The sequence below is a fragment of the Cherax quadricarinatus genome, chromosome 24, assembly GCF_038502225.1.
Source record: "Cherax quadricarinatus isolate ZL_2023a chromosome 24, ASM3850222v1, whole genome shotgun sequence".
Lineage (NCBI taxonomy): Eukaryota > Metazoa > Arthropoda > Malacostraca > Decapoda > Parastacidae > Cherax > Cherax quadricarinatus.
Window position 1 is genome coordinate 25,661,920 of NC_091315.1, and position 18,402 is coordinate 25,680,321.

Consider the following 18,402-nt stretch of genomic DNA (forward strand, 5'->3'; position numbering starts at 1 on the left):
TACTCTCTCTAGCCTTAACTCTATCCATCACCAAGGATTACGTTTGTGCCTTGGTGCTTTTCGCTCTTCCCTTGTTGAGAGCCTCTATACAGAAGCGAATGTTCCATCCTTGTCTGATCGCCGTGATGCCCATTGCCTTCGCTACTATGTACGCTCTCAAGATCTACACAATCCTTCCATTTATAGAACGGTCACCAATATTAGTAGACATTCTTTATTCGTTCGCCACCCCTGTTTGCTCCATCCCTTTTCTCTTCACCTACATTCACTCGTCTTCCCTTCAGTTACCACCTTTATATGTTCATGTAGCATCTCACTTTTCCCTACCCCCTTGGGAAGTTCCAGCTGTTCGGGTCTGTTCTTTCTCACTCCCTTGCTCGAAAGCTCAACTGCCTACGGTGGCTTCCCGCTCTCTTTTTCTTGATCACTTCCACTCCCATTCTCATGCCACCGCTGTGTACACAGATGGCTCTAAGTCTTCAGACGGCATCGGATTCGCAGCAGTGTTTCCGGACAGCGTCGTGCGGGGGCATTTACTATCTTCAGCTAGCATTTTTACTGCTGAACTGTATGCCATTCTTGCAGCACTTATTCGTATCGCATCTATGCCTGTGTCATCATTTGTAGTAGTCTCAGACTCCCTTAGTGCTCTACAGGCTATACGAAAATTTGATACATCTCATCCCCTCGTTCTCCGTATCCAACTTTGGCTACGCCGTATCTCTACCAAACATAAAGATATTGTTTTTTGTTGGGTCCCTGGTCATGTCGACGTACAGGGCAATGAACAGGCAGACACTGCTGCGCGGTCAACAGTACATAACCTACCAATTTCCTATCGAGGTGTTCCATTTCTGGACTGTTTTGCTGCAATAGCTACCCACCTTCGCACCCATTGGCAACAACGTTGGTCAACTCTGCTCGGTAACAAACTTCATTCTATTAAACCGAGCATAGGTTACTGGCCGTCTTCTTGTCATCAGTGCCGAGGTTGGGAGACCACTCTCTCCCGCCTTCGCATTGGCCACACTCGTCTTACTCATGGGTATCTCATGGAGAGGCACCCTGTTCCTCTCTGTGAGCAGTGTCAAGTTCCAGTATCGATTAGCCACATTCTGTTAGACTGCCCTCTCTATCAACGAGCACGCAGAATTTACCTCCGTCGTCGTCTTCGTTCTACTACTCTCTCTTTACCTTCCCTTCTTGCTGATGGACCCTCCTTTAATCCTGACTCTCTCATTGACTTCTTGACAACGACTGATTTACTCCTCAAACTCTGATGATACTTTTCGCACTCCCCTCAGCCCTTTCTAGTTCAGTCTCTTGCTGCCCTTTACCCTTTCACCATCCACTACCCCGCTGTTATCCGTAACCTATTACTCATCCATCTCCCTTTTGCCACCTGATGCCCTCGCTTCCTTCCTGCCCTGCAGCGCTGTATATTCCTTGTGGCTTAGCGCTTCTTTTTGATTATAATAATAGTTCATGCAAAATTCAAGAAAGGCCAATTTCAAAATATTGTCCAAAATTAACAATGCAAACATTTCTAGCACTAAAATAAAATTGTCTGTTCATTAGTCATTCGTCTAGGCCCCTCCTATATTATGCTTGCTTTGCATTTTGAATTTTTATTCCCCCCCCAAAAAAAAATAGATTTACTGTTATGCAGACTACTGCATTATTTTAAAAATGGTAGAAATAATATCAGCACATTTGTGAAAGCATATTAGACCCACCAGTATTGGACGTGTGATGTGATTTGTTTCTCTTGAACATCAGCAAAAATTGAAAATTTCCACTATGAGCTCGATGTCAAGGTACTTTTATTCTGTAAACCATTCAAAAGAAAATCCTGCAGCACGCAGTGCTGCAGGATTTTCTTTTTATACTGTGCACACTGACCACTCAGATTCTCTCTCATGTGTAGGCTTACCAGTCATCTCCCACAAAATTGGAAGCTGCTAGAATTTTGCTATAGTATTATGGGACCAACACTGGCTTCAAAGCTGTAATATTACGGGACCGACAGTGAAAGGGTTAAAGATGGTCAGTAGAATGGCATCTGGTGAACAGTCCAGCTAGAGGTGACTCAAAAGATGGTGGATGGTTCAAAGCAGAAGGAGCAAAAGTGAAGGGTTATAATGAAGAGGAGTAAGTCCAGTATACTCTAAATTATGGATTAACTCTGAAGGACTCTTCATTCAACAATTGGAGCTACCCTCTTCAGATCAAATATGAGTCTCCCTCATTCAACAGGCACTGTAAGACTATGGATTTAACCCTTAAACTGTCCAAACGTAGATCTACGTTTTTTCAACATTTGAAAGTATGTAAAAAAAGTAGATCTTCTTTTCTTTTTTTACATTTGAAAACGTGTAAAAAAAAAACTCTGATCTACGTTTTTCTTTTTTGTTATATTTGAAAATATGTAAAAAAAACGTAGATCTACTTTTGGAGCACTACACATGTGAACATAGATCTGCTTGGACAGTTTAAGGGTTAATGCTTTCCCGTGAATATCATCCTAGGAGTTATTCCTAGCGATTCATTAAAACTCAAAATATATTTAGACAATCAAATGAAAGTTGTATATGCTAAACTACTGCATTATACTGTACATGTAAATGGCACAAAGCAAGATGGAAAATGCTTGGATGTAATGAGTGACAAGGGTAAATAAACAATATTTTTTTTCCAATATTCAAATTATCTCCATCAAATACATGTACAGGAAGTTGGCAAGAGGCTGGTTTAAATAACTCTGGTGTAAAAGAATATCCACTATTAACTATTTAACATGACAAATGTTCTAAATTTTAACCTGATGTCACATGAGGCTAACACTTTATACATACTTAATATCTAATTATGACCCTCTTATATCAGTCACTTTCAAATTAGGTTTGAGTTTTCACGTGAACATTTTTTAATGAGACCCAGCCTGCTCAGTTGCTTATGGCAATGTAACTAACATCTTCAATTAAAATATCACAATAAAAAAATAAGTTCATTTGATAATGCAAATTAAAGCAAACTTACACATGAAGTGACCAAATCTTCTAACAGTATTTCTATCCCCAAATTCCTGGAGAGAAAAAGAACAAAAAGATATAGGCCAAGAAATTTTAAATTACAAATTTATATTAGCATATGCCACCAATTAATTATTCAAGCACTATTCTGTCCTAGTAATCTTGTATATTCTGAAACAAGCTTCTTTTAACTGTCAACTTCATACAGCATGCAAAAATATGGAGAAGTTAACTCTTGTATAATCAATTATGAATTTGTAGTCATTCCCAAGTTATGGAAATCTAAAGGGTTAAAAATACTGATACTTTAAACTCTACCACATTTTTTTTTTATATAAAATTTACCACCTTAAATATCCTTTTCAACTGATGTCTGATAACTAACACCTTGACACTGTATAAATATGCAGTGGTGCTAACAAATTAGATACTTTTAGAAGAAATGAAAGTGATAATTTTAAAGTAACAGAAGAATTCTGTAAAATTATGAAAATATCAAAATGCATCTTGCAGTGCAATATCTCAAAATTAATGCTCTCTCTCTCAAAGAATAAATCACATATATTGTGACTGGAACTATTTACATAAACTCACAAATTGGAAAGGAAAGCTTCATGGCATTTCTATCTACCATGGACCATTTTCATGCGACTTGATAATGATCGAAAACAGACAGAAAAGATGTCCAGGTTTCATTTCCAATTTAAGTTTGTCAAGAATTTCTCTCACAAATCATGTGCATCTCAGGTAAGATAAGGTTCAATAAATGGAAATGAGAAACTAAATATCTAGCAAAGTATGTCCACACATCTGGTAAATGAACACTGTAGTAGCTACGTGCCAAATCCAATTCTTCATATTCCTTGTACTTTCAGGTGCTGCAAGTTTTCCCTTGAAACAAGTATTCCAAATTACTATGCACTTAAAAATTCTAAAATAAATTTAAAATGGGGAGGAAATACTTAATATGCTCAACTGCTTATGAGCTTCAAATTAAATCAAACCTCAGCTTCAATAGTCTCTCTACACCGAATATTTGTAAATAATCTACACAACCACAAAGTCATTTCTAGTTCAAAATCCTACTTAGATTTTACTTGTAAACTTTTTAATATGTTGCACCAACAGGGTGTGAATACCCCCACTAATGGAAATTGTTAAGACAATTTAGTCATCAGCAAAAAAGAAAAAGGTAGATGTACGAGACATGACCACATTCTGTATTCCTGTTTATGACTTCAGAATTGGTAATCAATCCCCTCCCCATAAAAAATTAACAAATTTAATAAAATACTTCAAATGCTGAGAAAACTTACATGTTTACAAGTCTTCCATTTCACCTTCTTCTCCATCTCCTATATCTCCACCAAGAAGCTCTTTTTCTAGCTCTTCATCTATTTCTTCTTCATCATCATGTGTATTGCTTTCCTTTGGTGCAGGAGATCCAGCTTCCTCAGTTTCCACAAATTCTCCTAAAATATTTTCAGTTTCTTCCTTGCTTTCCTCTCCAGTTCTATATTCACCATTTTCTTCTGGTTCTTGTTCTTGCTCTTCTGGTTCTTGCTCTTCTTGCTCTTCTGGTTCTTCCTGTTCTTCTGGTTGTTCTGTTTCTTCTTCCCCATCTGGATTGTCCTCATTTGCTTTCTCTTCATTGTAATTTTCTTCACTATTGTCATGATTTTGATCATCTTCTAACTGGGCAGCATTTTCCATTATGTCTTGCAAGTCTTTATGATTGTCAAAACTTTCATCTGCAAGAGGATCACGATCATATTCATTTTCAGAATGATGCGAACCTTGCTGATCACTCAACTCTGCCATTTCTACACTTGGAACTATTTCTGGAATTTCATCTACTCCTGAGTCACGGTTAGCTCTATCTCCAGTTGATCCACATTCACTGGTTTTCTTTCCTTTGCGAGGCGATTTATTCTTTTGCTTTCTCTTCTTACCACGTGGATTATAATCTGCATCATCTTTATCATCACAGTCAATATCTAGATCCTCTTCAAAAATCTCCTCTTGCATTTCTTGCATATCCTCAATTTCTCCTATCTGACACTCAAGGTACTTAGTCATATCTTCTCCATCATCATCAGATTCTAAGTGGCTATCATTTTCCATATCAGATTCACTGTCTACCATACTACCTTGCGGTCTTAAACCAGATGCATTCCGTCTACATGTAATAGATATATTGTAGTTCTTGAGTCTTTTTAATGTATCTTGAACTGATGCCTCTGCACCATAATCTTGCTCGTGATCTTTACGATAATACATTGCTGGTCTGGCATTTGGTCTCTTGGCTTGAGGTTGATTTGCCATAGGCCTACTTGGTCGTTTAGCTCCACGATTCACTTGGACTGTTGTACCCATTAACTGAAATTGCTGTGGAAGCTTTGGTGGACATTTAGGCATATCAGGTGGATCTAAAATGACACAGTCATCATCATCGTCACTGCCATAGTGTGCAATGGCATTCCGGCTGTTTGTTGCATTGACTGTTCTCATATTATGACTTATTTTTGGAACTTCAGTTGATTTAGCATTTTTATACCCTCCTTTTCCAGATAACGCTGTAGCTTTATCTTTAGGTGGCAGGTTATTTGGTGTTACTTCTACTCCCTGTCGCCTCAATATGGCATGTGCTTGTTCCCTAGAGTAAACACTGATTGTGAAATCTTCACACCTTAGCCCCATTGACTTGAGAGTTTCTTTTACATCTGAACGTGTAGCAGTTTTCCCACCTTGCCCAGCATTACCCTGAATTCCACTTTGACCTCCAGATCCAGTATTAGGCCCTTGACCATGTCCCTCCTTATCTTTCTGCCCAGCATTCTGGCCTTGTTTCTGAGACTGCCCAGATGTATTTGATTGATTAGACCTCTTATGCCGAGAAAACAATGCTAATCTCTTTCTGCCATGGGCAGAAGCAGAATCTTCATCATCATCATCAGGGAGGCCAGGGAGGTATGGGTAAGTTGACATGTCTAGCAATACAGTTGGATATCTGATGTAACCTGTGGAAGAGAAATGTTTACTAATAAAGTTAATCATCATTACCTCAATACATGAGAAATGACAATTATCATTTCAACAGATATTAATCAAAAATAAAATAATTATTTTTTCCAACATGTTGGCGGTCTCCCACCGAGGCAGGGTGATCCCCCCCCCCCCAGAAAAATAAAACACTTTCACCATTATCCACATATAATCACTGCCTTTTCAGAGGTGCCCAGATACAACAGTTCAGATATCACTCCAAATAACCAATATCCCAAACCCCTCCATTAAAGCGCAGGCATCATACTTCCCACTGCCAGGACTCAAATCCGGCTAACCAGTTTCCCTGAATCCCTTCATAAAATATTACCCTGCTGACACTCCAACAGCTTGTCAAGTCCCAAAAACCAATCATCTCCATTCACTCCTAACTAACATGCTCACACATGCCTACTGTACATCCAAGCCCCTTGTGCACAAAACCCATTTTATCCCCTCCATCCATTTCTAGAACAACCCCTACCTCTCCTCCCCTCCAATTCAGATTTACACACCCAAGTCATCCTATTTTGCTTTATCCTCTCTAAATGACCAAAACACCTCAACAACCCCTCCTCAGCCCGTTGAATAATATTTTAGTAATATACCTTACCTTTGATATACCTTTGAAGAATTTCGAGAACATATCTACTCTCTGAGCCCGACCATGGGCCAGGCTCGTCTGGTGCTTGCCTGTTCAACCAGGCTGTTGCTGCTGGAGGCCCGCTGCCCCACATATCCATCACAGCCTGGTTGATCTGGCACCTGGTGAAGATACTTGTCTAGTTTCCTCTTGAAGGCTTTAACACTTGTTCCAGCAGTGTTTCTGATATCTTCTGGTAAGATGTTGAAAAGTCTGGGACCCCGGATGTTGATACAGTATTCCCTTAGTGTCCCCACCGCACCCCTGCTGCTCACTGGGTTTATTTTACACTTCCTTCCATATCTCTCACTCCAGTATGTTGTTATGGCAGTGTGCAGATTTGGGACCAAGCCCTCGAGTACCTTCCAGGTATATATTATCATGTACCTCTCTCTCCTCCACTCCAATGAGTACATGTTCAAGACTTGCAGGCATTCCCAGTAGTTTAGGTGCTTTACTGGCTCAATATGAGCCATAAATGATCTCTGTATTTGTTCCAGCTCAGATATTTCTCCCGCCCTGAACGCGGCCATCAGCACTGAGCAATATTCTAAGTGAGGGAGCACTAGCGATTTGAAAAGTGTCACCATCGGCATTATTTCCCTTGTTTTGAAAGTTCTCAATACCCACCCAGTCATTTTCCTGGCTGTCGTGATCTTTGTCTTGTTATGGTCTTTAAAAGAAAGGTCGGCTGACATAATTATTCCTAGGCCTTTTACATGTTCCTTACATTCTATTTGGTGACCCTCTTGAGTTTTGTATATAGTGCTCCTTTTGAGTTCTTCATTCTTTCCATATCTAAGCAGCAGGAACTTATCACCACTGAACGTCATGTTGTTTTCCACTGCCCACTGGAAAACCCTGTTTATGTCTTCCTGTACTTTTTCAGTGTCCTCTACCATACTGACTTTCATGCTTATTTTAGTGTCATCTGCAAATTATGATACAAAAGTGTGCCGGGTGTTTTTGTCTATGTCTGCTATGAGGATGAGGGACAGCAGAGGTGCCAGGACAGTGCCTTGGGGCACTGAGCTTTTGACCTCGCTGATGCTGGATCTTGCCCTGTTCACTACTACTTTTTGTGTTCTGTGTGTTAGGAAACCGAAAATCCATCTGCCTACCTTCCCCGTAATGCCCATGGCCTTCATTTTGTGCGCTATCACTCCATGATCACATTTGTCAAACGCCTTTGCAAAATCTGTGTAAATCACATGTGCATTTTTGTCGTTTTCCAGTGCCTCCGTAATTCTGTCATAATGGCTCAGCAGCTGTGACAGGCATGATCGTCATGCTCTAAAGCCATGCTGGTTTGGGTTATGTTGGTTGTGCTGCTCCATGAAATTTGTAACCTGCCGTCTCATCACTCTTTCGAAGATTTTTATGATGTGAGGTTAGGGCTACTGGTCTGTAATTTTTAGCTAGTGCTCTACTACCTCCCTTATGCAAAGGAGCTATGTCTGCACTCTTTAAGGCCTCTGGTATTTTACCTAGATCTAAGCTCTTTCTCCAAAGAGTACTGAGGGCTCATGCTAGAGGTAATTTGCATTTCTTTATAAATGGAGCATTCCATGAATCTGGTCCAGGTGCTGAGTGAGTGGGCATGTTTTCCATTTCTTTTTCAAAATCTATGGGATTTGTACTAATGTCAGTTAGTTGGTCTGCACGGCCTTCTTCTGGGGTGAAAAATATTTCTGCATTTTCTACCTTGCTGTCATTTAGTGGGTTGCTGAACACCGGCTCATACTGTTCTTTTAGGATTTCACTCATTTCCTGTTCATCGTCAGTATACGAGTCTCCTCTCAGTAGTGGTCCAATTCTACAGGTAGTTCTTAGCTTGGATTTTGTGTAGGAATAGAACTATTTTGGGTTTCTTGCAATGTCCTGTATGGCCTTTTGTTCCCTTTGTACTTCTTCTGTGAGGTATGACATCCTAAGTTTTTGCTCTAATTCAGTGATCTCTCTGCGCTTACTCTTACTTTCACTCCTTGGTTTTCACCTCTATTTGCATTTTCCTCATTTTCTTGTTCCTTTTCCCCTGTTTTCCACTCTTTGTATAACTCTGGCAAGCTCCTTAGAAACTTCCTTGGGTTTTCTAGGTTTTCACTTTTCAGTACCTCTCTTATGCTTAACCAGCTGTCCCTTTCACTGGGGCAAATCCAGAAACGACTTTCGTGTTTTTGGTCATTTGTCATGGTTGCATGCAGCTTTGTACATGATATATGTGATGTTTTACTGCATATTTCACAATCAATGCCCCTTATGTTTCTCCCAAAGATTTTTTCATATATACAACAGCCTTTATTCCTGGCCATGATTACTTTTAAACAGGTGTATGTGGTGGATGGTGTATTTATTATGTGCGGCTGGTGGTGGAGTGGCTGGTAGGTGGGGGGTGGGTATCCTTGGGTAGAGGGTAGGGACAATAGGAGGAGGGGGCTGTGCAGTGGGGTGGTAAGCTGGGAGATAGGGGTCTGTGGAAAGAAGGTGAGGGTGCGAGGAGGGATGCCGGGGGATGGAATTGTTGGTTGGGTGGTGTAGGATCTGGGGAATGGGTTGGGGGCACGAGGCGGGGGCTGGGAGGTGGGGTGTGGGTGGCACTTCCCCACTTGTTCCCATATAATTTATACCATAGTTTTACACTACACTCGGGATTAAAAGAATTAACTCTTATCCATAGGTTCAGTTTACTATATCACTGCTTATTTATATCCTTTTTTCCTCGTTATAACACTTGTATGATAGTTTGCACTTCACTGTCACCTCTGACAATTTTTTTTTTTTCGCAGGTGATGGTCGACCCATGAATATATTCCATATATTATGCACTATATTCACTATATTCCTTATGAGATGAGAAACAGACCTTTGGTACAAAACACGACCCACTGTGTGGTACCACCTAACTGTCTCAGTATCCTAGTCTAACTATGTCTGGGTATCCTAGTCTATTCGTTATATGTGGTAACTGAAACCTTGGTGTATCACTTGTCACATGTCAACACCAGGACAAGTAGATTGTCCCACCACTGCCACACTTCACTATTGTTTTTTATTTTATTTCCATTTATTTTATCACTGGTATTTTGTCACACTGTGTTGTACACTGGTTATCTTAAGGATATACAATGTATTCATTCAAGATACACTTTTCTTTTCACTGCACTGCACTGGGATCGTTATATTGTTCACACAGCACTAGGCCTACGGTAACTTTCCCCTGCACTTCCATAGCAGTAAAGCTTAGTAGAGGTAACGGGGAAAACCCGTCACACAGTAGACTTATGCCTTTTCATCGATTGTATGCTTAATTTATGTATACTGTGATTCCCTTCACCTCAATGCTACCATCACTCGTTTTATTACTTATGACTGTAGTAAATACTCCACACTTTCTCCTAATTTTCACACTGAATTCTGCATAATATTTACACCACACATTGCCCTTAGACACGACATCTCCACTGCCTCCAGCCTCCTCCTCACTGCAGCATTTACAACCCATGCTTCATATCCATACAAGAGTGCTGGTACCACTATACTCTCGTACATTCCCTTCTTTGTCTCCACAGATACCTCAATGCACCACTCACCTTTTGTAATTCATCACTTCTATGGTTAATCTTGTCCTTCATAAATCCATCCAATGTAAAGTCTACTCCCAAATATAAGAATACATTCACTTTTTCACATTCCCTCCCTCCAATGCGATATCCACTTTTTCTTTACCTAACTCATTTGATACCCTCATCACCTTACTCTTATCTATGTTCACTTTCAACTTTCTTCCTTTATATATCCATATCCATCCTGCAACACATCCATAAAACTTTTGATAAGGCTTAGGATAAATAATGTTTCAGCAATATTAAGTAAATTTAAATTTTTTTAAATGAAGCAGCCAAATCTACTTATCCAAGAAGGCTAAATGTAATTTCACTATGGGATGGACACCTTAAACCCAAACAAAAATATATGTGGAACTGGAAAAGTATGTAAATACTAACGAGGAGTAAATGACACCTAGAGGCAGTGGATGTTTTACCGACAAAGTAGCCTTTATTAAGTCATTACAGAATACATAAGAAAAGGGCATATATATGCAGGAACAGACAAAGGACACTGAAGTGCATTAGAGCATCTCAGGTTTAGGGGGCACTGCAGGTTATACACCTGGTTATGTGGGCTTCTGGACAAATGATAACTTGCAAATATGGTTTAAACTAAAGGTTTAGCTAACATGAAACTACAGTGGTTCTGTGTAATAGTGCTAGAAATACTAATAACAGCAGATTCTAAACATCTTCCATCTTTGTCTCATTCCTCAATAACTATTTAAGCATCTGTCCCTTTATTGAGATGATTGTCAGTGTCTGCATAATACATACATTTCTTGTTGTATTATACATTTTGCTGGTGTTCTCTGGCCTGTGGGCAATGTTCCATGAAGTTTCTCCTATACAATGGAACCTTGGCCTACAAACTTGATCCTGTTCTGTGACTTTGTTCACATCCTGATTTGTCCATATGCTGAGTCAATTTTCCTCATTTAAATTAAATGAAAAGCCATTAATCCTTTCTGGCAGAATTCCTGCTCTCAGAGGCAGGAAAAATACACTTCAATATAATGCTAGTATCAACTCTATGGCTTATTTATTTATCACAATTGGTCTAATATGACATAATGAACAATATAAATAACATATTATTATTATAATAAAAAAGAAGTGCTAAGCCACAAGGGCTATACAGCTATAAATAACATAGAAACCTGATATATACTCTAGAATGAATAAAATATATGTCACTATGTGACAAGTGGAGGTGGCCATAACTTCTCCCGCATTGTTGTGTTATTCACTGCCATCTAGCGACATTTATTATAAATATTTTAGTACATTATTATTACATGCATTATATTATTATATTATTGTATTATTATTATAATGGGAAAGCACTTGTGGGGGGGAGGGGATGGAAGGTATTCAGGCATAATTTAGGGAACTGGAACAAAGATCCAATTCCCAAGATCAAGAGCCCCTCACCAAGTATATACTAATAATAATAATAATAATAATAATAATAATAATTATAATAATTATAATAATAATAATAATAATAATAATAATAATAATACAATATAAGTAATAATAACAGTAAGGAGAAACTTCAAAAGGCTGCCAGTAGTTGAAGCCACCATCAGCAAAACATTGGTAACCATTACTTTTCACCTGTCTAGACTTAACCCTTTCAGGGTCCGTCCCGTAGATCTACGGCTTTACGTTCAGGGTCCAAACCGTAGATCTACGCCATGAGCTCAGCTCACTCTGATAAACTGTGAGTGGTACATTTGGGCCTAGATATGAGAGAATACATCTATGTGGTATGTGTGCACCACATAAAACAGATCCTGCAGCACACTGTGTATAATGAGAGAAAAAAAATGAAATCATGATTTTTCGATTAAAACAGCAACTTTGCAGTGTTTTTTCGTATGTTTTTTATAGTTGTATTTGCGATTTCTTGGTCTCATTTGATAGAATGGAAGACATATTACAGAAATAGAGATGATTTTGATTGGTTTTAGCACTGGAAATGGCTTGAAACTGAGCTTAAAGTAGCAGAAATGTTAAATTTTTGCCGATATTCAAGAGTAAACAAACGACCTCACACGTCTAATACACATCAGCTGGTGGGTCTAATATACATTCACAAATATGGTGATGATATTTATACAATTATTACAGTATTGCATAACAGTAAATCTTCTATTTTTTGGTGTGAATAAAAATTCATTATGTGAATAAAAAATCAAAATGGAATTTATTTGTAAAGCCTCAAAACATAACTAATGAACAGAGGAAATATTAGTTTAGTGCCAGGAATGCTTACATTGTTTATTCTGGACCCTATTTTGAAATTGGAATATTTTGAACTTTGTGTTAAATTGGCCAAATTAACAATTTCCGATCACTTTATTTTGTAGTTGAAACAGTTGACTTGGCGATTTCTTGTGCTCAATCGATAGAATAGAAGTAATACTAGTGAAATAGCTAAGAATTTGGTTGACTGGAATAATGTAATTGGCCTAAAATGGGAGTCAAAGTCGGCAAAATCGCCGATTCGTAAATATCGCTGACACATCAAAATTCGCGAGAGCATAATTTCGTCAATTTTCCACCAAATTTTGTACTTTTTGTTTTATTACCTTCACAAAAAGATTCTCTACGATTTCATAAGAAAAAATAACAAATTTTTTTTTTTGAAAATTCTTGGACACTGGTGCGTGACTCCAGATTTGGGCCTTGGACCCTGAAAGGGTTAATAGTCTATGTATATTAGGTTAAGTCTTCCCGAAATGCCTTGGCATGATAGTGGCTTTCTTTGCTCCAATCATATTATGATATGTAAACACACATTGTAACCTTTGCAAAGAAATAAATATTTAAGTATTTAGCCCTTTGACTGTTTCGGTCGTATACATACGTCTTACGAGCCACTGTTTTTGACGTATACATACTCATAAATTCTAGCGTCTTCAAATCAAGCAGGAGAAAGGTGGTAGGCCCACATGTGAGAGAATGGGTCTGTGTGGTCAGTGTGCACCATATAAAAAAATCCTGCAGCACGCAGTGCACAATGAAACTCAGACGTTTTTTTTTTTAATTAAAATGCCGACTTTGTGGTCTATTTTCATATAGTATTTATAGTTGTATTCTCGTTTTCTTGGTCTCAATTCATAGAATGGGAAACATATTATAGAAATAGAGGTGATTTTCATTGGTTTTACTATGAAAAGAACCTTGAAATGGAGCTCAAAGTAGAGGAAATGTTGGATTTTTGCCACTGTTCAAAAGTAAACAAATGATGTCATTTTCCAATAAATGTCCAAGTAGCCATTCTAATATGCAGTCATGAATGGGTTGACATTATTTATACAATTATTACAATATTGCAGTAGTCTGCATAACAGTAAATCTTCTATTTTTTGTTTGAATAAAAATTCAAAATAGAAAGCAAGGGTAATATCAGAGGGGCCTGGAGACATGACTGATGAACAAAGAAAATGTTATTTTAGAGGCAGGAATGTCTGCATTGTTCATTCTGGGCCTTATTTTGAAATTGTCATATTTTTTAATTTTCGTGAAACTGGCCAAATTGCAAATTTATGACAATGTTACTGGGTAGTTGAAATCGGTAAACGGGCAGTTTCTTGTACTCAATCGATAGAAAAAAAGGAGTTCTAAAGAAATAGCTATGAGTTTGGTCAACTGGAACAATGGAATTAGCTGAAAATATGGGCGAAATAGCAGATTCATAAATATTGCCGAGGTCGCTAACTTCGTGAGAGCGTAATTCTATCAGTTTTCCATCAAATTTCATTCTTTTGCTGTCATTACAACCGGGAAAAGATTTTCTATAATTTCATAAGAAAAATTTTTTTTTTTTTTTCAGAAATTTTGCGACACCAGGAGACACCTCAGGATTTGGGGTTGCGACAGTCAAGGGGTTAAGGAACCTCCCTTGAGGGGGAAGTACACATCCTGAAATTTTTTTCATATCCAGAAGCAAAAAATCAACCAATCAACGGTTCATATCCTGAGAAGTTCACATGGTGGTGCTTTCGTATACCGAAGTTCTACTGTATAACATTTTCATATCTATTACAAGAAATTACTGTATTTTATGGTGAACAAGATGCTCCATTATCAAGGACACCTCTTCCCCAATTCTGACTGATTAAATTTTGGAAAAAAAAAATAAATAAAAACAGTACTTTGGCCTCCAAGACATTAGGCACATTTTCGAGACTTATTTGGGGGGGGGGAATAGAGTTTTCGATGCTGCAAAATACGGAAAGCAGATACTTGGTTGGTTCCAGTAAAGTCCTTGATGGTAGTGTCAATGATGACTGGAATGATAATGATGAAGCTGCTGGACAGCGTGTTAGTGAGGTGGTTGTGAACACTACAAGTGAGAAAAATGATATATCTGTGTCAATTTGTTTCACTATTTTGGGTGAAGTCATAATATTAAGTGCTTTTTCTGCAGTTATGTATGTTGTAAGATGGTAGGTGCAACTTGGAAATGATTTTAACATAGCATTCATCTTCTACAAACTCTGGGTTACATACTCGGAGCCGGTTATTTCTAGAGGACTGTGATACTATTAGAAACATCTTCACCAAGCTCTGCTTCACATTTAACTTCAATACACCTGCAGGAAAATTACTTAAATTTATGACTACTACAATTGTAGTAGTAGGTTGGTAGACAGCAACCGCCCAGGAAGGTACTACCGAACTGCTAAGTGCTAAGTGTAAAATGGAAGCCTGTATTTGTTTTACATGATGGTAGGATTGCTGGTGTCTTTTTTGTCTCATAAACACGCAAAATTTCAGGTACTTCTTGCTACTTCTACTAACACTTAGATCACACTACACATGCATGTATACACACTCATCTAAGTTTTCTTTGATTTTATCTTAATAGTTCTTGTTCTTATTACTTTTCCTTTCATATCCATGGGGAAGTGGAATAAGAATATTTCCTCTGTAAGATATGCGTGGTGTAAAAGGCAACTAAAATGCCGGGAGCAATGGGTTAGTAACCCCTTTTCCCACATAGCTTACTAAAAAAGAAAAATAGGAAAACGATCAAAGTGGGATGTTTGAATGTGCATGGATGTTGTGCGAATGATAAGAAAGAGATGATTGTGGGCGTTACAAATGAAAAGAAGCTGGATGTCCTGGCTCTAAGTGAAACAAAACTGAAGGGGGTAGGAGAGTTTCAGTGGGGAGAAATAAATGGGATTGGGTCAGGGGTTTCTAATAGATTTAGAGCTAAGGAAGGAGTAGCAATAATGCTGAAGGATAAGTTAGAGCAGGAAAAGAAGGAATATAAATGTATAAATTCAAGGATTATGTGGAGTAAAATAAGGGTTGTATGTGAAAAGTGGGTTATAGTAAGTGTTTATGAACCTGGAGAAGAGAGAAGTGTAGAGGAGAGAGATTGATTGATTTTGGGAAATGTTGAGTGAGTGTGTGGGGAGTTTTGAACCAGGTGTGACAGTACTTGTGGTAGGGGATCTCAATGTTAAAGCGGGTATAGATGTTGTAGAGGGAGTAGTAGGTAAATGTGGGGTGCCAGGGGTAAATGAAAATGGGGAGCCTTTAATTGAACTATGTGTAGAAAGAGGTTTGGTAATAAGTAACACACATTTTATGAAAAAGAGAATAAATAAATATACAAGATGTAATATAGCACTTTCTTTGCCAGGATGGACAAGATTGTTGATTTCAACTTCCCATACATCCTGGAAAGCTCAGCTAAACGTACGCCACTTTCATACTTTTCTATAATCTCTGTCTTTAATTCTATCGTGCTTCTCAATTTATTTACCAAAGGGCTGGCACTAGGAACTTTCTTTGGGGCCATGGTGGCTTATTTCACAGTCACAATCAATAAACAAGCACAAGAATTGCGAAATGTTTCGGATGAATGCTTAACCCGTAAACAGTCCAAACGTATATATACGTTTTTACCGCTAGTGCCCCAAACGTATACACCCACCATCCGACTTACGACCGAGTTCGGTTCTGAGAAACCGGTCGTAAGTCAAAATGGTCGTAAGTCGAACTTTACTACTGAATATCAACAAAACATTTTTGTAATGACTATTTTATTGTTTTATTTTGGTATTTCATGTTTTACTTTACTTTTTATGTTGTTAGTACTGTATTTTATACTCTAAGGTTTAGGATAAACACTGTGTACAACACAAATAGTTGTTTATTTCCCAGAAATTTGGCATAAAAAACACGGTCGTAAGTCGAGTGGTCGTAAGTCGAGCAGGTCGTAAGTCGGATGGTAGGTGTATATACGTTTTATTTGTCATACATTCAACATTGCCACGATAAGCCTGGCTCGCCTAGACATGATAGAATGGGCGTGCGCACTCACTGTGCGCCATATCAAAATAATCGGGGATGCCTGGGTACCATAGGCTCTTTTCTCCTATTAAAAAAAAAAAACTTTTTTTTCCTCAAAAAATTTGGGGCACTACGCGAGAGAACGTATGTATACGTTTGGACCGTTTACGGGTTAAGCAGTGACAAAGCCAGACTGACAGCGTTCCCCGGGCGGGCAGACGTGTACTGTGATACTTGCGATTCCCAGGACAAGGTCTAAAATTCAAAGCAAAATTTCGCACAAAAAAGTGTCTGAAATCTAAAAAGTCCGATATCTGGTGCATGCGAAATCCAGGGTTCCATTGTACAGGTCTCCCCCACATTCTCGAGGGTTAGGGGATCAAGAACCTCACGAATGTTGAAAAATCGCAAATGTTTGGTGCATACTGTAGGGAAATATAATAATAGCATTTACTTAGCCTAACAATACTGCTTCCTTAACCTACTGAACCATGAACAATCATAAAACAAATGAAAACATCGTAAAATATTGTACTAGTGCCAGCCCTTTGGTAAAGCTGAAAGACTACAGAATTCAAGAAAGAATTTGTAACACAGTACCAAAGTAGAGGAGGAATAGAGAGGGGAGAATGTGCCTTCTTTAGTGATTCTACAATATGTACGATACTAAAGCAGCACGAGTCGATAAAGGCTATAGTGCCAGCCAGTGATAAAGTGTTGTATTAACAGTGTAGTAAGTTAAGCAATTAATCAATAGAAAAAGGATAGCAAGAACCTAACTCCTCCAATGTTGTTGGAGTTATATAGGGCGACTGACAACACCACTGTCTCTACCGCCTCTGCTGCCGCCTTCACCACCACTATGCTCTAAGTGGCCCTTATACAACCAACAACAATGCAACAACACTCGTGGCATAATGACATATTTTATTCATTCTAGAGTATATGTCATGTTTCTATGTTATTAATATTGTTTATGTCATATTAGATGAATTGTGATAGATAAATAAGCTGGAGAGTTGATATTAGTGTCATATTGAAGGATTATCTTGTCCTATCTCCAAACAAACTCTGCCACTGCCACAATTCCTAACATACGTAATGACATATTTTAAATATGACTGGACGGATGGGCATTCGTGAATGTTTGACGTCCACAAAAGTGGAACTCGTGAATGTGGAGGGCAACCTGTAGTTTGTTAGATTATATATTGGTGGATAAATTGTTGATGGGTAGGCTTCAGGATATACAGTAGGGCCCCACTTATACAGCGGGTTAGGTTCCAGGCTGTCGCCGGAAAGCAGACATCGCCCTAAGGCAGAACTCCATTTTTTTCCATTTATAAATGCATATAAATGCCAGATAACAAGTTTACACTAAATTATATTAAGTTAGTAATAGAACTAGGCATTAAAAACACAAAGTAAAATACAGTCACAGTAAATTCATTACTTATCTTAAAGTATTTGTAATCTTAATGTAGGGAGAGAGGTGAGTAGTACTTATTTGTAGGAAGTCAGGTGCAAGTAGCCCAGGTGTAGGTAGCCCTGGCTCCCAGTCTCATACTTAATATACGATATTTAAAACATCGCAGAGAGGTAAAATGCACATACAGTACACTCATTATTTACCTTAAAATATGTGTAGTCTTAATATAGGAAGAGAGATGAGTGGTATTTATTTGTATAAAGTCAGTGTAGGTAGCCGGTAGGTGTAACCGGTAGGTGTAGCCTGGGCTACACCTACCGGCTA

General features: G+C 38.4%; 1 protein-coding gene across 2 annotated transcripts in view; it reads right to left on the reverse strand.

The window, feature by feature from the left end:
* Positions 1–2,944: 2,944 nt before the first annotated feature.
* The window catches only part of LOC128705542 (uncharacterized), an 89,942-nt gene continuing 74,484 nt past the window's right edge, over positions 2,945–18,402 (reverse strand). For both annotated transcript variants that reach the window (XM_070088285.1, XM_070088284.1), the window contains exons 10-11: positions 4,349–6,052; positions 2,945–3,085 (exon numbers count right to left, since the gene is read on the reverse strand). In XM_070088285.1, coding sequence (XP_069944386.1) covers positions 4,353–6,052 — 1,700 coding nt within the window. In that variant the 3' untranslated portion in view covers positions 2,945–3,085; positions 4,349–4,352. The remainder of the gene's footprint in view (positions 3,086–4,348; positions 6,053–18,402) is intronic.